Raw genomic sequence first — 13,726 nt, forward strand, 5'->3', positions numbered from 1 at the left:
GACAATATCAAGCATTTGTTGCCATCTAGTGGCAAAAATGAGAAAAGGCTACTGCTCGCATGAAGCATAATGTAACAACCACCCAAATAATCTTAGTGCTGCTTTAAGGCCTTCTAAAAAGTTCCCATTGTCCCAGCTCCTTAGACTAGAAGGACCCTATAGGGACCTCCACATAGCCTGCCCTACCCAATGGCCCCAGGGGAGTGAATTTAAACATTGACCCTGTTACAACTGTTAACTTACTTTTCTCTGCTGAAACGTGGCAAAAAAGATTGTATTTGCTGATACAGAAGAACAGTAGTTCTACAGGTAAACAAAAAGACTCAAATATTGCATTGGTACAAGCTCGCAATGACTGTTGCTCAACAATCCATTCCAACCTTTTTTCTCATCACATAAAAGCAGCAACTCCATTTCATGGCCAATTTGAAATCATAGACAAGACAACCTGTGTTGGCTGTGAGGTCTGACATTCTTGAACTAGCCAGTCCTGATGAAATGTGGCTCTGCTCCTTACAGCAAGGCCTGGTAAACAGTTTTGTATTCAAATTCTCCTGCTTTGTAACTCTTCCTACTGACAGCCATTGCCACAGGCCAAGATGTCTCACAAAGCCAATGTGCATTTCAACATGGTGTGTTCAAAACAAAAAAAAATGTCAGACGAACTGAAACTGTTCTGAACACTAGCAAAAGAGGGAGAGATGTAAAAAAAAAATTCTTAAGGGCAGAGATAGGCTGTCTGGTTACATTTAGAGACTGGGTGTCATGGGAAAATAGCGCCACCAGACAAGTTTGTCCATTTGGATTCATCTACCTCGCCTGGCTGTGGTTGCACCGTTCCTGGGGCTATTAAGAAGGAGGTACAGGATAGATGTGACCTACCGCTCATAGAGGGCAGAACTACCAGTGTGCTGTCAGTCCACCTGTGAGCATCAGACATCAGAATGCACATAAACAAGCAGGTTCACTACATCAAACCCTATGCATGCCAATTTAAATGCACCATTGTGAAAAAGTGTGTACTAGAATGTGTACGAGTTTAAATATATACTCAAACTCACATGATGAACGGTTGCATAAAAAAAGCTTTTTACAATGATTCTTACTTATATTGGTCCAAATATAGATATGTTGGATATATATATATATATATATATATATATATATATATATATATATATAGTACCGGCATTTCTGAATGAGAGGTGGCTTTTAGATGCGTTTGTATCGGAGGTCTTCATATATGTCTGGTGGTGCCATTTTATATATATATATATATATATATATATATTCAAAAGTTTGGGGTTAAACATTTTTTGAAAATGTTACATGTTTTGAAACATTTTTTTTAATATCAATGTTGAAAAATGAACAGAATTTTTTTATAACATTGTATAAGGTCTTTACTACCTCTTTTAACCAATTTAATAAAAACTTTTGAACTTTATTATTTTGCTTAAATATATATATATATATATATATATATATATATATATATATAGTACTGCCCTTCGGAAGCTACTTACATGTTTACAGGAATATCAATTGTATTTTTTTATGTCAATATGTTAACATTTTATGTAAAAAACATCTTTTTCGAAACAGCACTAAATAAAAAATAACATGCATTTTGTATGATCGCTCTTATTTTGTTAAAATTATTCACAAACTTGCATGTGTAGCTCTCTAATATTTTAATGCATTATATTATCTATGTACATATACAGGATATGTAATGGATGTGTATATAGATAATACATAATACAAAAATGTTAGAGCAACACATGAGAGTTTATCTGTTCAATAAATTACCTAACTCACCTGTTGAGTAATAAAAAAGCCACATTTCAAAATCCCTCAGTAATCGTCATTTCCGAAAAGCCAAGCCGATGTTTATTCTTGTTTTATAACAAGCTCTGGTGTGTTCTCTTTTTGCCAACAGTCTCTCCACTCATTTTTTTTTTTTTTTTAAAGGGCGATCCCCCTGAGGTTCGAGATTTAGCTACTCCTTGTCAACCTTTCTGGCTTGTTGTGACAACTAACCTATGCCACTCCCTCACCATACATGCTTCAAAGTAGCCACGAAAACCATTCCGTGAGGTCTAAAATATAAACACTCATAATAGGCTTGCCAATGGGATGGACAATGTTTAACATTTTGTTCATTTTGAACAAAATAAAAGTTACACAGTGTACCTTTAACGATAAACTATTAACTCTTGAGCACTTAGAACACTTAAATTGTTCTCAAAATAGTCCACATTCAGTGAATAACGGTAAAAAAGAAATAATCTAAAGTCAATCTAATCAAAGTTCAGTTTTAATTTGCATGTTATACAGTAGGTGTGCATATGCCATACGTAAACAGATTACACCAGATAAAAGATTATCATATATACCATATTAAAGGATATTCCAGATATACCCAAAAACGAAGAGTCTGTTATTACAAGGGTGAAAAATTTCAGGCAGACACCCAAATGTTGCTGCTACTAGGGATATACGAGCCTGAAACAACAATGTATGCTGATTTGGTCTCACCAGTTTTTTTAAAAACACTTGCTTGGTTTATTTAGAGAAAACTGGACCAAAGAAAGAAGTTTCCGTTAGCTAAGCAGAGATACTTCGTGGAAGTAAGCTCCCAACATCTTGGTGCCCTGTATATAGTTTGATCTGTAAAGAAACAGAAAAAAGGAAAAGTATTGAAAAAAAAAAACTTTAAAGCATCACAAATTCAAATAAGTTTTGCATAAATAAAGCTGGCAGATGATTACAGTAGCTATCATACGCAGTCTCATGCTCTAATATCATACTATCATGCAAGATGTTTGTCATACTGTAGCTATGCGTAAACCTCACCTGTTGAGTTTTTCGTTCTGCGAGTGAGCGCCATCATCAGAGGAACCAACAGGCAGCAGCATCACATTCTGGCCAGTTGCTTCCTGGAAGGTTAGAGCCACCGGAATACTTCCTCCCTCACGGGTCAGGTCAGGCTCCACGCCAAACACTTACAGAAAGATACAGAATTACGTTAGAACACAAATAAATTGTGTTTGGGAAAAAAAGCTAAACTATAGGTTTGACAAAACAGAATCAAGGTAAAAATTAACCAACATTTTGTAAATATCATGCATGGGTTAAGGATGCATTACAATATCCATGGGCTTTTTTTAAATCAATATAAACTGGAGGTCATTGTTCATTATTTTATGAGTTTTCACTTTTTATAATCACATTTTTCCCCCCTTCATTAAATTGATTAAAAATGTAATTTATATTGGGTAGTTTATATAATACCGGTCCAAATAATTCCATATATTATGTCCATATAATACTGGGTAGAATATAAATGAATAGGGGCCAATTAAAGCAACAGACATAAATATGAAATATTAAATTAAAATAATTAAAATAGATTAAAATGGCAAACAAAATATCACATCTTATGTGAACTTTAGGTATTTTATGTCAATGTAGACTAGCATAAGATCAGCAATCTTGTATCTACAGCTATACCATGTATTATGTCTTACCAGTCTTCATGGCCTTTCTGCCAGCCATGTAGTGAGGATGGTTAAAGTCAGACACCCAGGCTTTGGCTCCATGTCCCATGAACACTTTCAGTTTGTTGGGACTTTTCAATTCCGCAAACTTGCTTTCCAGGTGAGTAATAACCTGTAAGAAAGGTAGAACATGTCAGCACAAGAACATTTGTAGCACAAGTCTGTTAAGTATGCAGATGACTCTATGTGAGTTGTAGAGCATTACATAAACCTTCAAACCTGTTTCTCCACAACTTTGGGATCCATGTCAGGGACAAGGCGGATGGAGAACTTGCCATTGACCTTGCGGGGGATGACAGTTTTGGCCCCGGCCTCGGAGAACGCTCCCTCTATGCCGTGCAGAGACAGAGATGGGTATCTCCAACGATGCATGAGAATTTGCTCCTGCACAGACAAATCAATATATTATTAGGTTTATTATACACATCACTGAACATAAAACATTAATTTACAGAAAAGTCAGGCAGTCTGATTAAATCAGGGAATTTTTTAAACATGCTATCATATCATATTCAAAATATATTCCAATAAATAAATACAATTTGAATCTGTTATTTTAGCAACATTGATATACTATTTTATTTTTGTTCATATTTTGATTCAATTTGTTGTTTTTTTCTCATATTGTTTTATTTTTGAAATGTCTATATAGTTTTAGTTAGTTTAGTTTTAGTTATTTTAGTACTTCAATTTAAAAGAAACAAAGAAAATGTAAAACATTGCCTTGCCAATTAGTTAAACTTAGTTTTTTTCTGTTAATGTTCTTTTTTTAAGAACCATATTGAATGGTTTTAGTTTTAGTGAATAAAAATAACCCCGATTTAAATGAACAGAAACATAAATATTACATCAGCAGACACTGAAAATATGGAAAGAGAGGGGTGATTTACTTTGGTGTCATGCAGGAGTTTGCCAGCCCCAACATCTTTAGCGTATTCTTCCATGTCAAACTCAATCATTTCATAGAGCTTCTTCTCCTCGTCAGTTAATTTAGCCACATGGTCGTATATCCCTGGTACCATAATTTTCCCCTTGTTATCCACCAAAGTGCCTAAAAATATAACATACTTAATACACTTTCAGCATTGTATAAAAAAATAATAAAGTAATGGTACATCAACAAACATCCATAGCATTTTTTTAAGGTTCCTTAAAGGGATAATACACTTTTTTTTGGAAATAGGCTCATTTTACCACTCCCCCAGAGTTAAACAGTTGGGTTTTACCGTTTTCTAATGTATTCAGCTGATTTTTTGATATTTAGAAGAATATCAGTAACCAGACAGTTTCTGGTCTCATTGACTTCCATAGTATATTTTTTCCTACTATGGAAGTCAATGAGACCAGAAACTGTCTGGTTACTGATATACTTCTAAATATCAGAAAATCAGCTGAATGGATTTGAAAACGGTCAAACTCAACTGTTTAACTCTGGGGGAGTGGTAAAATGAGCCTATTTCCAAAAAAGTGGAGTAAATTGTGAGATAAGCTTAGCTGACAGGTAACATTAGCAGGTCAACAAGAAAGATATCCCAGTGTAATCAATGCAATCTAGGAAATCCCTGTCATCCTGAATAGTTTTATGACCAACCTACTGATCCTATTTCCACCAAAGGAATATCTAGCTATCAGTCTCACCCATCAGAGATATGAGGTCAGTCATGGCCTCATGAACAGATCCTCCAAACACACCAGAGTGAAGATCTTTATCACAGCAATCCACCTGAAAATGTAAAAGATGTTTCTCAGCCATTTGAAAACTCGAATCTTTGCCTTTGCTCTTTATGAATAGTGATGAATAAAAGGTAGATTAATCAGGTAGTAAGCGGCAATTTTGTGATTATCGAAATTAACTTAATTTATTATATATATATATATATATATATATATATATATATATATATATATATATATATATATATATATATGAAGAGTTCAGATGCAAAAGCCTCTAAGTGCCATTTGAAATTTTCTTCTAGAATGATAATTTTTATCTTGTATATCTAAGTTCAGTAATTTCACTTAAATGACAATTAATAGGTAATCCACTTTGCCATTTAGGTGAAATTACTGAACTTAAATATACAAGCTTGATAAAAATGATCATTCTAGAAGAAAATTTCAAATGGCATTTAGAGGCTTTTGCATCTGAACTCTTAATATATATATATATATATATATATATATATGACGGTGCAAAAGTCTTAAGCCGGGTGCACACTGCGATTTATATTAGTCCTTTATGATTGCTGCTTGTCAGACTGTACACACGTGATCACCACTTTAAGATCTCAGTTGTCAGTAATGTCAAACTGGCGATCAAGGCGCGTTACAAACGGACGCACTCGAGAAAACTTGTCTGCAGTTTTACATCATCAATTAATGATATGTTCAGGGACTATGAGCTGCTTTAAAAAATATTGCAATTAGATTATTATTTAAAATCGTTCAGCCCTAGTTTTAAGCCAATTACTTATATATTTTACTGTAGTGTGTTAGTAGTCATAAATACATTTTAATTATCAATTAACTAAATCAAATCAATATTTGCTGTAACCACCCTTTGTGTTTACAGGCCTATTCACACCGGGACGAATTTCGCGTGCGTTATTCGCCGACGTTTAACGTCTCGTGACTAAACGAAGGGCGCCAATGTGAGTGTTCACACCGACGTGTAAAACGGCACGCGTAAAAGCGTCATTTTTAAAAAAATTGCCTCGGGTTCGTTTTTTTAGTTTGACGCGCCACGTCAAAAACCATCCGACCAATGAGATTGGCGCTTTTGCTCACGTGTTTGGAGCTTCTGAAGTTACAGTAAAACACAACTTGGGGGCGCTCAAACACGGTCTCAAACGGTCTTGCCGAGCACACATACGGAACGGAGAAGAAGATATATGCCAAGAAGCGTCGCCGTCTATAGACGAATCCGGCGGAACTACCGGAAGTAAGCGGGCGCCATTACTGAGCTGTTGCTGGGTAGCGTTGCGCCATTGCCTCCTATTGTTTTAGTTGCAACTTGCGTCCACTGGAATAAACAGCCCGCGATTTACGACTGTCACTAACGTTGCACCGTTACCCCTTGTATAATGTCGAGTGGGTAAACAGTTTCCGTTATAAATTGTTTCAATGGTGGCAGTAAAATTTCAATTTTGAAGAGAAAACATTGTGAATACCCCGGGTCGACTGCCCCTGTCTGGTGCCGTACGGATTACACAGATTTCTTGGGCGAGTACAAGACGCGGACATTCGCGTATAATAACAATTATTTAATGACATAAGTAAAAAAAATATAATAAATATGTGATATAGTGATCAGCAAAATCTCCTCTCTTGCTATTTTTTCTATTCAATTAACATGCTATGGTCATTAAATGGTTTTCCTGAGCTAAATGTAACGTTATGTGACATAATTGTTTTCCTGCTGTTCTATTGACCTCTTTCCATGGTTTAAAAACACTAATTGGTCGATATTATGTATACTTTCTAGCTGTAACGTTACCTTACCCTTGCCTGTTGCAATGTGAAAATGAGATAAATAATGGACACAAATGAAAAACATGAATTTGTTTATTTGATTTCATTCATTTATTTATTTATTGTTGCCAAATGGACAGATCTTTTTATAGTTTCCTCATTAGCAAACGTTAGCCTAGCTAGCTTGCCAAGCTATTTTCATAAATAACGTTAATCTGTAAGATCGTTTGTACCTTCATCTGTGACTGGAGGCCACTGCAGTCACAGAACAAACCAACAAGTCATTCTGCCTGGCTGTAGCTGTCATCGAGGGTGAGTTCGCGTTATCACCGAGGTTTGTTTACATACCGGTGCATATGTCTATGCCTGTGTAACAGCTCAGTAATGGCGTCGCCACAAGATGGCAGCCTACACAGAACGCTCGTCGGATTCGTCTATACACAGCCAGGCAAGATGTTGCTGGTCTCGTTGGTGTTAGAACATAAAGAACTAACTGACAAACGCGACAGCGACTACAAACATCTTGATAAAAGAGAACTACTGTATGGAGTGGTATTGCAGAGCAAATGGGCACCATCTAATGTCAGGGAATTATTCACTCGGCTCATCGTCAGCGAAAATCGCTTGGGTGTGAACACAAAAAACACGTTGAAAAACGCCAGCGAATAACGCACGCTGATATTCGTACCGGTGTGTACGGGACTTAAAACAGCTTTTGTCCACAGTACACTTGCACATAGTGTTTTAGGTAGGTTTGCAGTAAACCTTGCAGCTTTTCACGTGTCTTGGAGACATTGCCACAGTTCTCTCTTGAATTTAGTCTATCTCAGTTTTTTCAAGTAGTCAAAGACATACTCGATGATGGTGAGATCAGATCTCTGTGTGGAGCATACCGGCTGATATCAGACTCCTTGTGTATAGACCATTTCACAAGATGTAAACAACACTGGTCCAGAAGCACTTCCTGTTTCAGTTTTTTAACACTACATAAAAGCTGGGATAAAATACAACCAACAGAACATTTAAAACTGAATCAAAAAGTTAAACAAACATCTTTAAGATGTTTTCTTCACATGTGAAATAAAGAAAACAGTTACAAACTTAAACAGGAAGTGCTTCTGGACCAGTGTTGTTTACATCTTGTGAAATGGTCTATACAAAAATCTCACTGGATTATTACAATTAATGGCAAAATTGAGATTCGATTGAGTGGATCTCAATTTTGCCATTAATTGTAATAATTCAGCCAAGAACTGAACCTTAAGCATCACTGCTAGAAATCTTATGTCAAAGTAAGCCATTAACTCCTACCTCAATAAAGAAGTAGCAGATTCCTCTCAGACCGTAAGTAATGCAGGGCTTGGTCTTTCCCAGCCAGTAGTTGTCAGAAATGCAGACATAGTCCACACCCTTAAAAAAAGTATCTTTGCGAGAGAAAACCAGCTCATCCAATCCCTCTGATCCAGACTCCTCCATTCCTTCGAAGCAGAACTTTATATTGATGGGCAGTTCCTGTGATCAAGTAAATTTAGGTTTTAGTGCAAAATCCATTAAATGCGAGGTTTAAAAAAAATTCTGCTGTCAATATAAATCTATAGATATAATATAATTGTGAAAATAATTCTTTACAAACTTATAGTATAAATGTTATTATTCAAAAAACGTGAACAATAGTAACAAAAGGATATGTTTTACTTGTATTAAAGAAACCCTGCATAACATTACAATTGCCCTTGCAGTTAATTAAATTTGATCTAATTAAATTAGCTTGACACGATGCTTTAAAATGATCAAAGATCACAAAACAACCTTTAAACTGTTCTGTTCTCAATTTGCGTGTGTAAATGAGGAACTTTAAAAGCAGTGACAGTTCTCTCAGGTGATAATGATTGAGAAACTGAGGTAATCTATGGATAAGCAAAGGACTGTATGCAAACGATTTTTAACACAATGAGATGTTGTTGTCGTACTGTGTGTACATGCAACTGCAATTTAATTTACATTCTAACTTGTTGGAAAAAAAAAGATATATTAACAAGATTAAGAAATACAGGCAATGCTAAACTTCTAGCAACTGACAAATGTATGCACTGATACTGTCATACTGCTTGCAATACATGAGGACTTTGCTCAGGTGTTACAGGTTTAATAAGTAAGCAGACAGTATCATTTGAAAAAAGACAGTGTTAGCACCTGTCCAATCTTCTGAAAGGCCTCAATGATGTTGAACCAGGCCAGTACAGGGCCTTTATCATCAGTAGATCCACGTCCGTACATTTTACCTACAAAACAATTAAATGAAGCATGAGCCAAATAAAATGTTGTAAAGTGTAATGATTACAATGAATTTCATCTTAAGTTTTTTTTACAATACAGATCATGTGTGACCTTGTTATTAATTTACAAAAACGCTATGCTAATTGTAAAAGATTACTAGACATTTACTAGACAAAAACATAATGTTTCGGCTGATCCTGTATGAGAGACTTTCATTTTGTGATACTTTGTTTATTGAGATACAACAGCTTATGTCAGTGTAATACAACAATAACGTACCTTAAAAGGTTGAATCTCTTTTACATAATAAAAATGATGGAAATAAATAAATAGTAATAATAAATAAAATAGAAGAGAGACTTTCATTTTAGAGCATCTTAAAATAAGAACCTAGTTGTGAAATTTCAGAACTGGAGAAACTTTGTGGCAGAAAAAAATATAGATTAAGGAGCTAAATTTTAAAACAGAAAATATTTGATTCCACTATATAAAACAACCAACTAATTAAATGTTTTAATGATATGCAAATATATACAGTATCTATTTTTTTATTTCTATTTAAAATTAACATTCATTTAGCCCGGTTCAGAAAAAAAAAAAATCTACAGGAATCAGCTGACAAGTCACATGGCTATGCTCAAGCGTCAGATCTATCTCAGCAAAAAGAGAAAATAGGATTTGTCTTGAAATCTCTTCGGGCTGGAGGGACACAAATGTAACATGCTGAGTCGGAGAGATTTCTTCCTTTTTTTGTGTCAACAGCCACATGCAAGCAGGACAGAAATCTTTAAAAAAAAATGCTAGTGGTGACTAATTTTAGCTAAATTGAATGTGAAATATTACCTGGAGGGAGCTCTGCTTGCAGAGTATTGCACAAAAAGCAAATCAATTGAAAAACCTCATTTGGTCTAAACAGGTTTCTTCAATACACTTCATTAATAAATTAAGTAAGCTACTGGTCTGTACACTACAACACACTACACAAAAAAAGACTTAAAAGGCCCACTTGTGCAAGCATACTCATACCATCTTTCTCCACCAGAGTGAAGGGCGGTGAGTCCCACCCATCCTCAATGTTGGCTGGCTGCACATCCAAGTGTCCGTAAATGCACACAGTCTTCTTGCCTGGGTCTGAGCCAAGTCTGCCCAGAACTATTGGAGGAAGAGGGATCTGTTCACCACTTGGCAACTAAATTAAATCAAGAAAAAAGTCTCACCTTAGTATTCTTTTGAAATTTTTATATACAGTAGTGGTTTGGAGATTTGTTTTAATGAAGCTAAACGTTTGATTAAAGGATAAGTTCTCTTCAAAATTCAAATTCTGTCATCATTTACTCACCCACAAGTTGTTTCAAATTAAAACCTGTATGAATTTCTTTCTTCTACCAAACACACACAAAAAAAGTTTTTTTGAAGAATGTCAGTAACCAAACAGTTGATGGACCCCATTGACTTCCATGGTAGGGAAAAAAATAGCAGAAGAAAGAGATTCATACAGGTATGAAAGAACTTGAGGGTAAGAAAATGAAAAGCTCACAGTGACTAATCCTAATCATTTATTGAGTATGTTGGTTCTTTCTTGTTTTTGCATGTATTCATAATTTGCATGTATTCATAATATTGCCTTTGAGTGTATTGTGAATACATGCAAATTATGAATACATGCAAAAACAAGAAAGAACCAACATAATATTAAGAACCAACATGCAGTGACATGCAGTCAGATGGTCGACCACAAAAATGAAAAACAGAACAGGAACCAGCTTGTAATACTTGAGCTAAAGGCTAAAATCAGTGAAATTATGAAGCCAGACATGACTATAAAACATAAAAATTACTAAGCCTACTCCAAAGCAAGTGATTTATAGTAACTGTGAATTTCAAAAAACACACCTTCTGCATGCCGAGGTCAGCCATCTCCACTGTTCCCCCAAGTCTCTCAATGTCCTTGGCAGCCATCTCCATCATCTTCTTGATTTCTCCTCGTTTCTCCGGCCAGGCAGACACACTCTGTACAGCAACCCATTGTGCCAGGCGCTTCAAACACACACACACAATGTTTACATTTCCATTAGAAAATATACATTGCTTCATTTTCAAAAAGTAAAGTCATCAAAAAATTAGGAATTGAACACACAAAAAAACTATAACTAAATAAAAACAAATCTAAACTATTTTAGCTTAAAGTAGACACATTTTCCAGGTTTGGATATAATAATATACAATGTAATGTAATAAGAAGATACCTCTCAGTACCTCAACAAATTGGTCCTGGTGCTCATCTACGTATTTGAATAGATTTGGAAGGTAAGACATTGCTGCAGTGATCCAATCCTTTAGTGGCAGAAGAACTGACCTAAAAGAAAGGAAGATAGACGTGTAATAATGTTTTTGTCATCCAGGGAGGAAAAGAAACTCCTCCCAACTCTGTAAACTGCTGACAAAATCATTCCCGCTATCACCACAGACAGAAGGCTATCACAGGGCAAATGACTAAGAGAGTTGTAGCTCCAACTATAACAGGACAACAAATTGTTTAAAAATATTTATAACAAAAATCATTTTGATATCAATATCAAATAGACATATTGATTTCATTTAAATAATAATGATAAGAATTATTTCGATTAAAACAATTTCCAGTGGTAACTAATTCATAAAATGCGAAAACTCATAAAATAATAGCTTGCAGTGGCTATTTATAGAAAACACCTTTAAAAAAAACAACTGCATACTTACTGAGGAAAAAAACACTTTAACGTTTTGAAGTTAACTGTAAAAGTAAGCCTCTCTCCACCTCAGATCTTTTTGATCAGTGGTGTGAAGAATGCCATGAAAGCAGCATAGACAGTAAAAGAAAGGAAAGCAGATCATGGGGTTCCGAAAAGATCAAAATGGCTTTCAAAATAAAGGTCTGAGTGAAGCGGAGCCTTCACACAGTGCAGTGGCCTCAAAAAACGACTACCGGTACACATTTAAGTCACACTTTGTGTATGAGCTATGAAGGTCATTACATTAGATAATAAAATATTAAATATATATAATATTATTATAACTAAACAAACACTTGATTTAGTTTGTTATATTTTAATTTAGCCTCTAAAATAGATTAATATTAAGATCCAAATTAAGACACTTCATTGTGCTGCAGTGATGACATATTTTTAGGCTTAACCGGAAGTTAATCACCCTCAAAGCTGTAAAAAAATAAAAAATCTTAATCTTAAATTAAATCTTAAATTAGGTACAATCAAGTGAATCAATTTAGATGTTTGTCATTTCAATTTAAATTACATTAAACTATAACTTGTTAAACTTGAATATTACAACTTATAAAAAAAAAGTTTATAAGTTTAAAAACTTATTTTGATGAGTTACAGCAATGGTAAAACATATGTTGTCAGAACTTATTGATTGACTTACCTTTGGCAATGTTCTGGCCAACACACAGTCCGAACAATGGACTATATGTGTCATCATGTCACAAAGATAGAAAGAGATAAACTGTGATGCATGCATTTATTTGTAGGCTACATTAGGTTACGAACACCTGAATTTGTGTAAAGTTTTGCACTACAAATAGCGGTCACTTAGTTTGAATACTTACTTCTTGTAATATGAATTGATGTGTTGTGGTTTACATCAGTTTTAAACTTTCCAAACCTAATTATAAATGGACATGGATGGATCTTTTTGTCTCGGCCACTGCCGAATTTTTAGGAATTCTAAATTACGACATATGCCCCCAATGAGAAATACAGAAAAGTTAGTTCATGTGTTCATGACCTCAAACCTAGATTATTGTAATGCTCTACTGGGTGGTTGCCCTGCATGCTTAATAAACAAACCTCAGCACCAGCAAGAGTTCTTACAAGAACCAGGAAGTATGATCATATTATCATCACATTATCAATTTCTATTATTCAAATCAATTAAATGATTATGCAACATGATTGTAACGTCACAGCAGATCGCGCTTACATTAGAGTTATTTTGATATTTAACTACATAATATAAGTATCAACCTTAAGCTATCAGGTTTTTTTACACCAATATTGTTTATATTTTTTTATCATTTTCATTTGTGTATTTTTTTTTATTTTCTATAAATATATTAACATTTGTTTATATTTTTAAAAACTGCACAAGCATACACACAGGCCTATAGAATGGTGCGTAAACACATTTATAAGGAAAATCAGCTCCATACCTGATTCCAATTAAACAAGTTTCATTTAAACACATTGCAAGGGTTACGCCAGAGGGCACTCAAGCAACGTAAGCAATGACGTGCATTCAAGTGAGGGAAATTAGCAAGGGAAGGGTATAAAAAAATAGGACTTTAATTCTAACATGATTTTATGAATAAAACTAATAATTAGCACTGCGATGATAAATAAGAGCTTAGAAGA

The 13,726-nt window shown here is 34.7% G+C and overlaps 1 protein-coding gene across 1 annotated transcript; it reads right to left on the reverse strand.

Annotated features, from left to right (window-relative positions):
• Positions 1–2,304: 2,304 nt before the first annotated feature.
• On the reverse strand, positions 2,305–12,154 carry cndp2 (carnosine dipeptidase 2). The gene is made up of 12 exons (XM_039678855.2): positions 12,054–12,154; positions 11,571–11,670; positions 11,208–11,351; positions 10,341–10,503; positions 9,231–9,319; positions 8,349–8,549; positions 5,202–5,286; positions 4,454–4,614; positions 3,783–3,947; positions 3,534–3,675; positions 2,860–3,007; positions 2,305–2,673 (listed from the first exon to the last, which is right to left on the reverse strand). The coding sequence occupies exons 2-12, from the start codon at positions 11,628–11,630 to the stop codon at positions 2,607–2,609; spliced, it is 1,425 nt and encodes a 474-aa protein (XP_039534789.1). The 5' UTR covers positions 11,631–11,670; positions 12,054–12,154; the 3' UTR covers positions 2,305–2,606.
• Between the last annotated feature and the right edge of the window lie 1,572 nt (positions 12,155–13,726).

This window comes from Pimephales promelas, chromosome 18 (assembly GCF_988280905.1).
Source record: "Pimephales promelas chromosome 18, fPimPro1.hap1.1, whole genome shotgun sequence".
Taxonomy (NCBI): domain Eukaryota; kingdom Metazoa; phylum Chordata; class Actinopteri; order Cypriniformes; family Leuciscidae; genus Pimephales; species Pimephales promelas.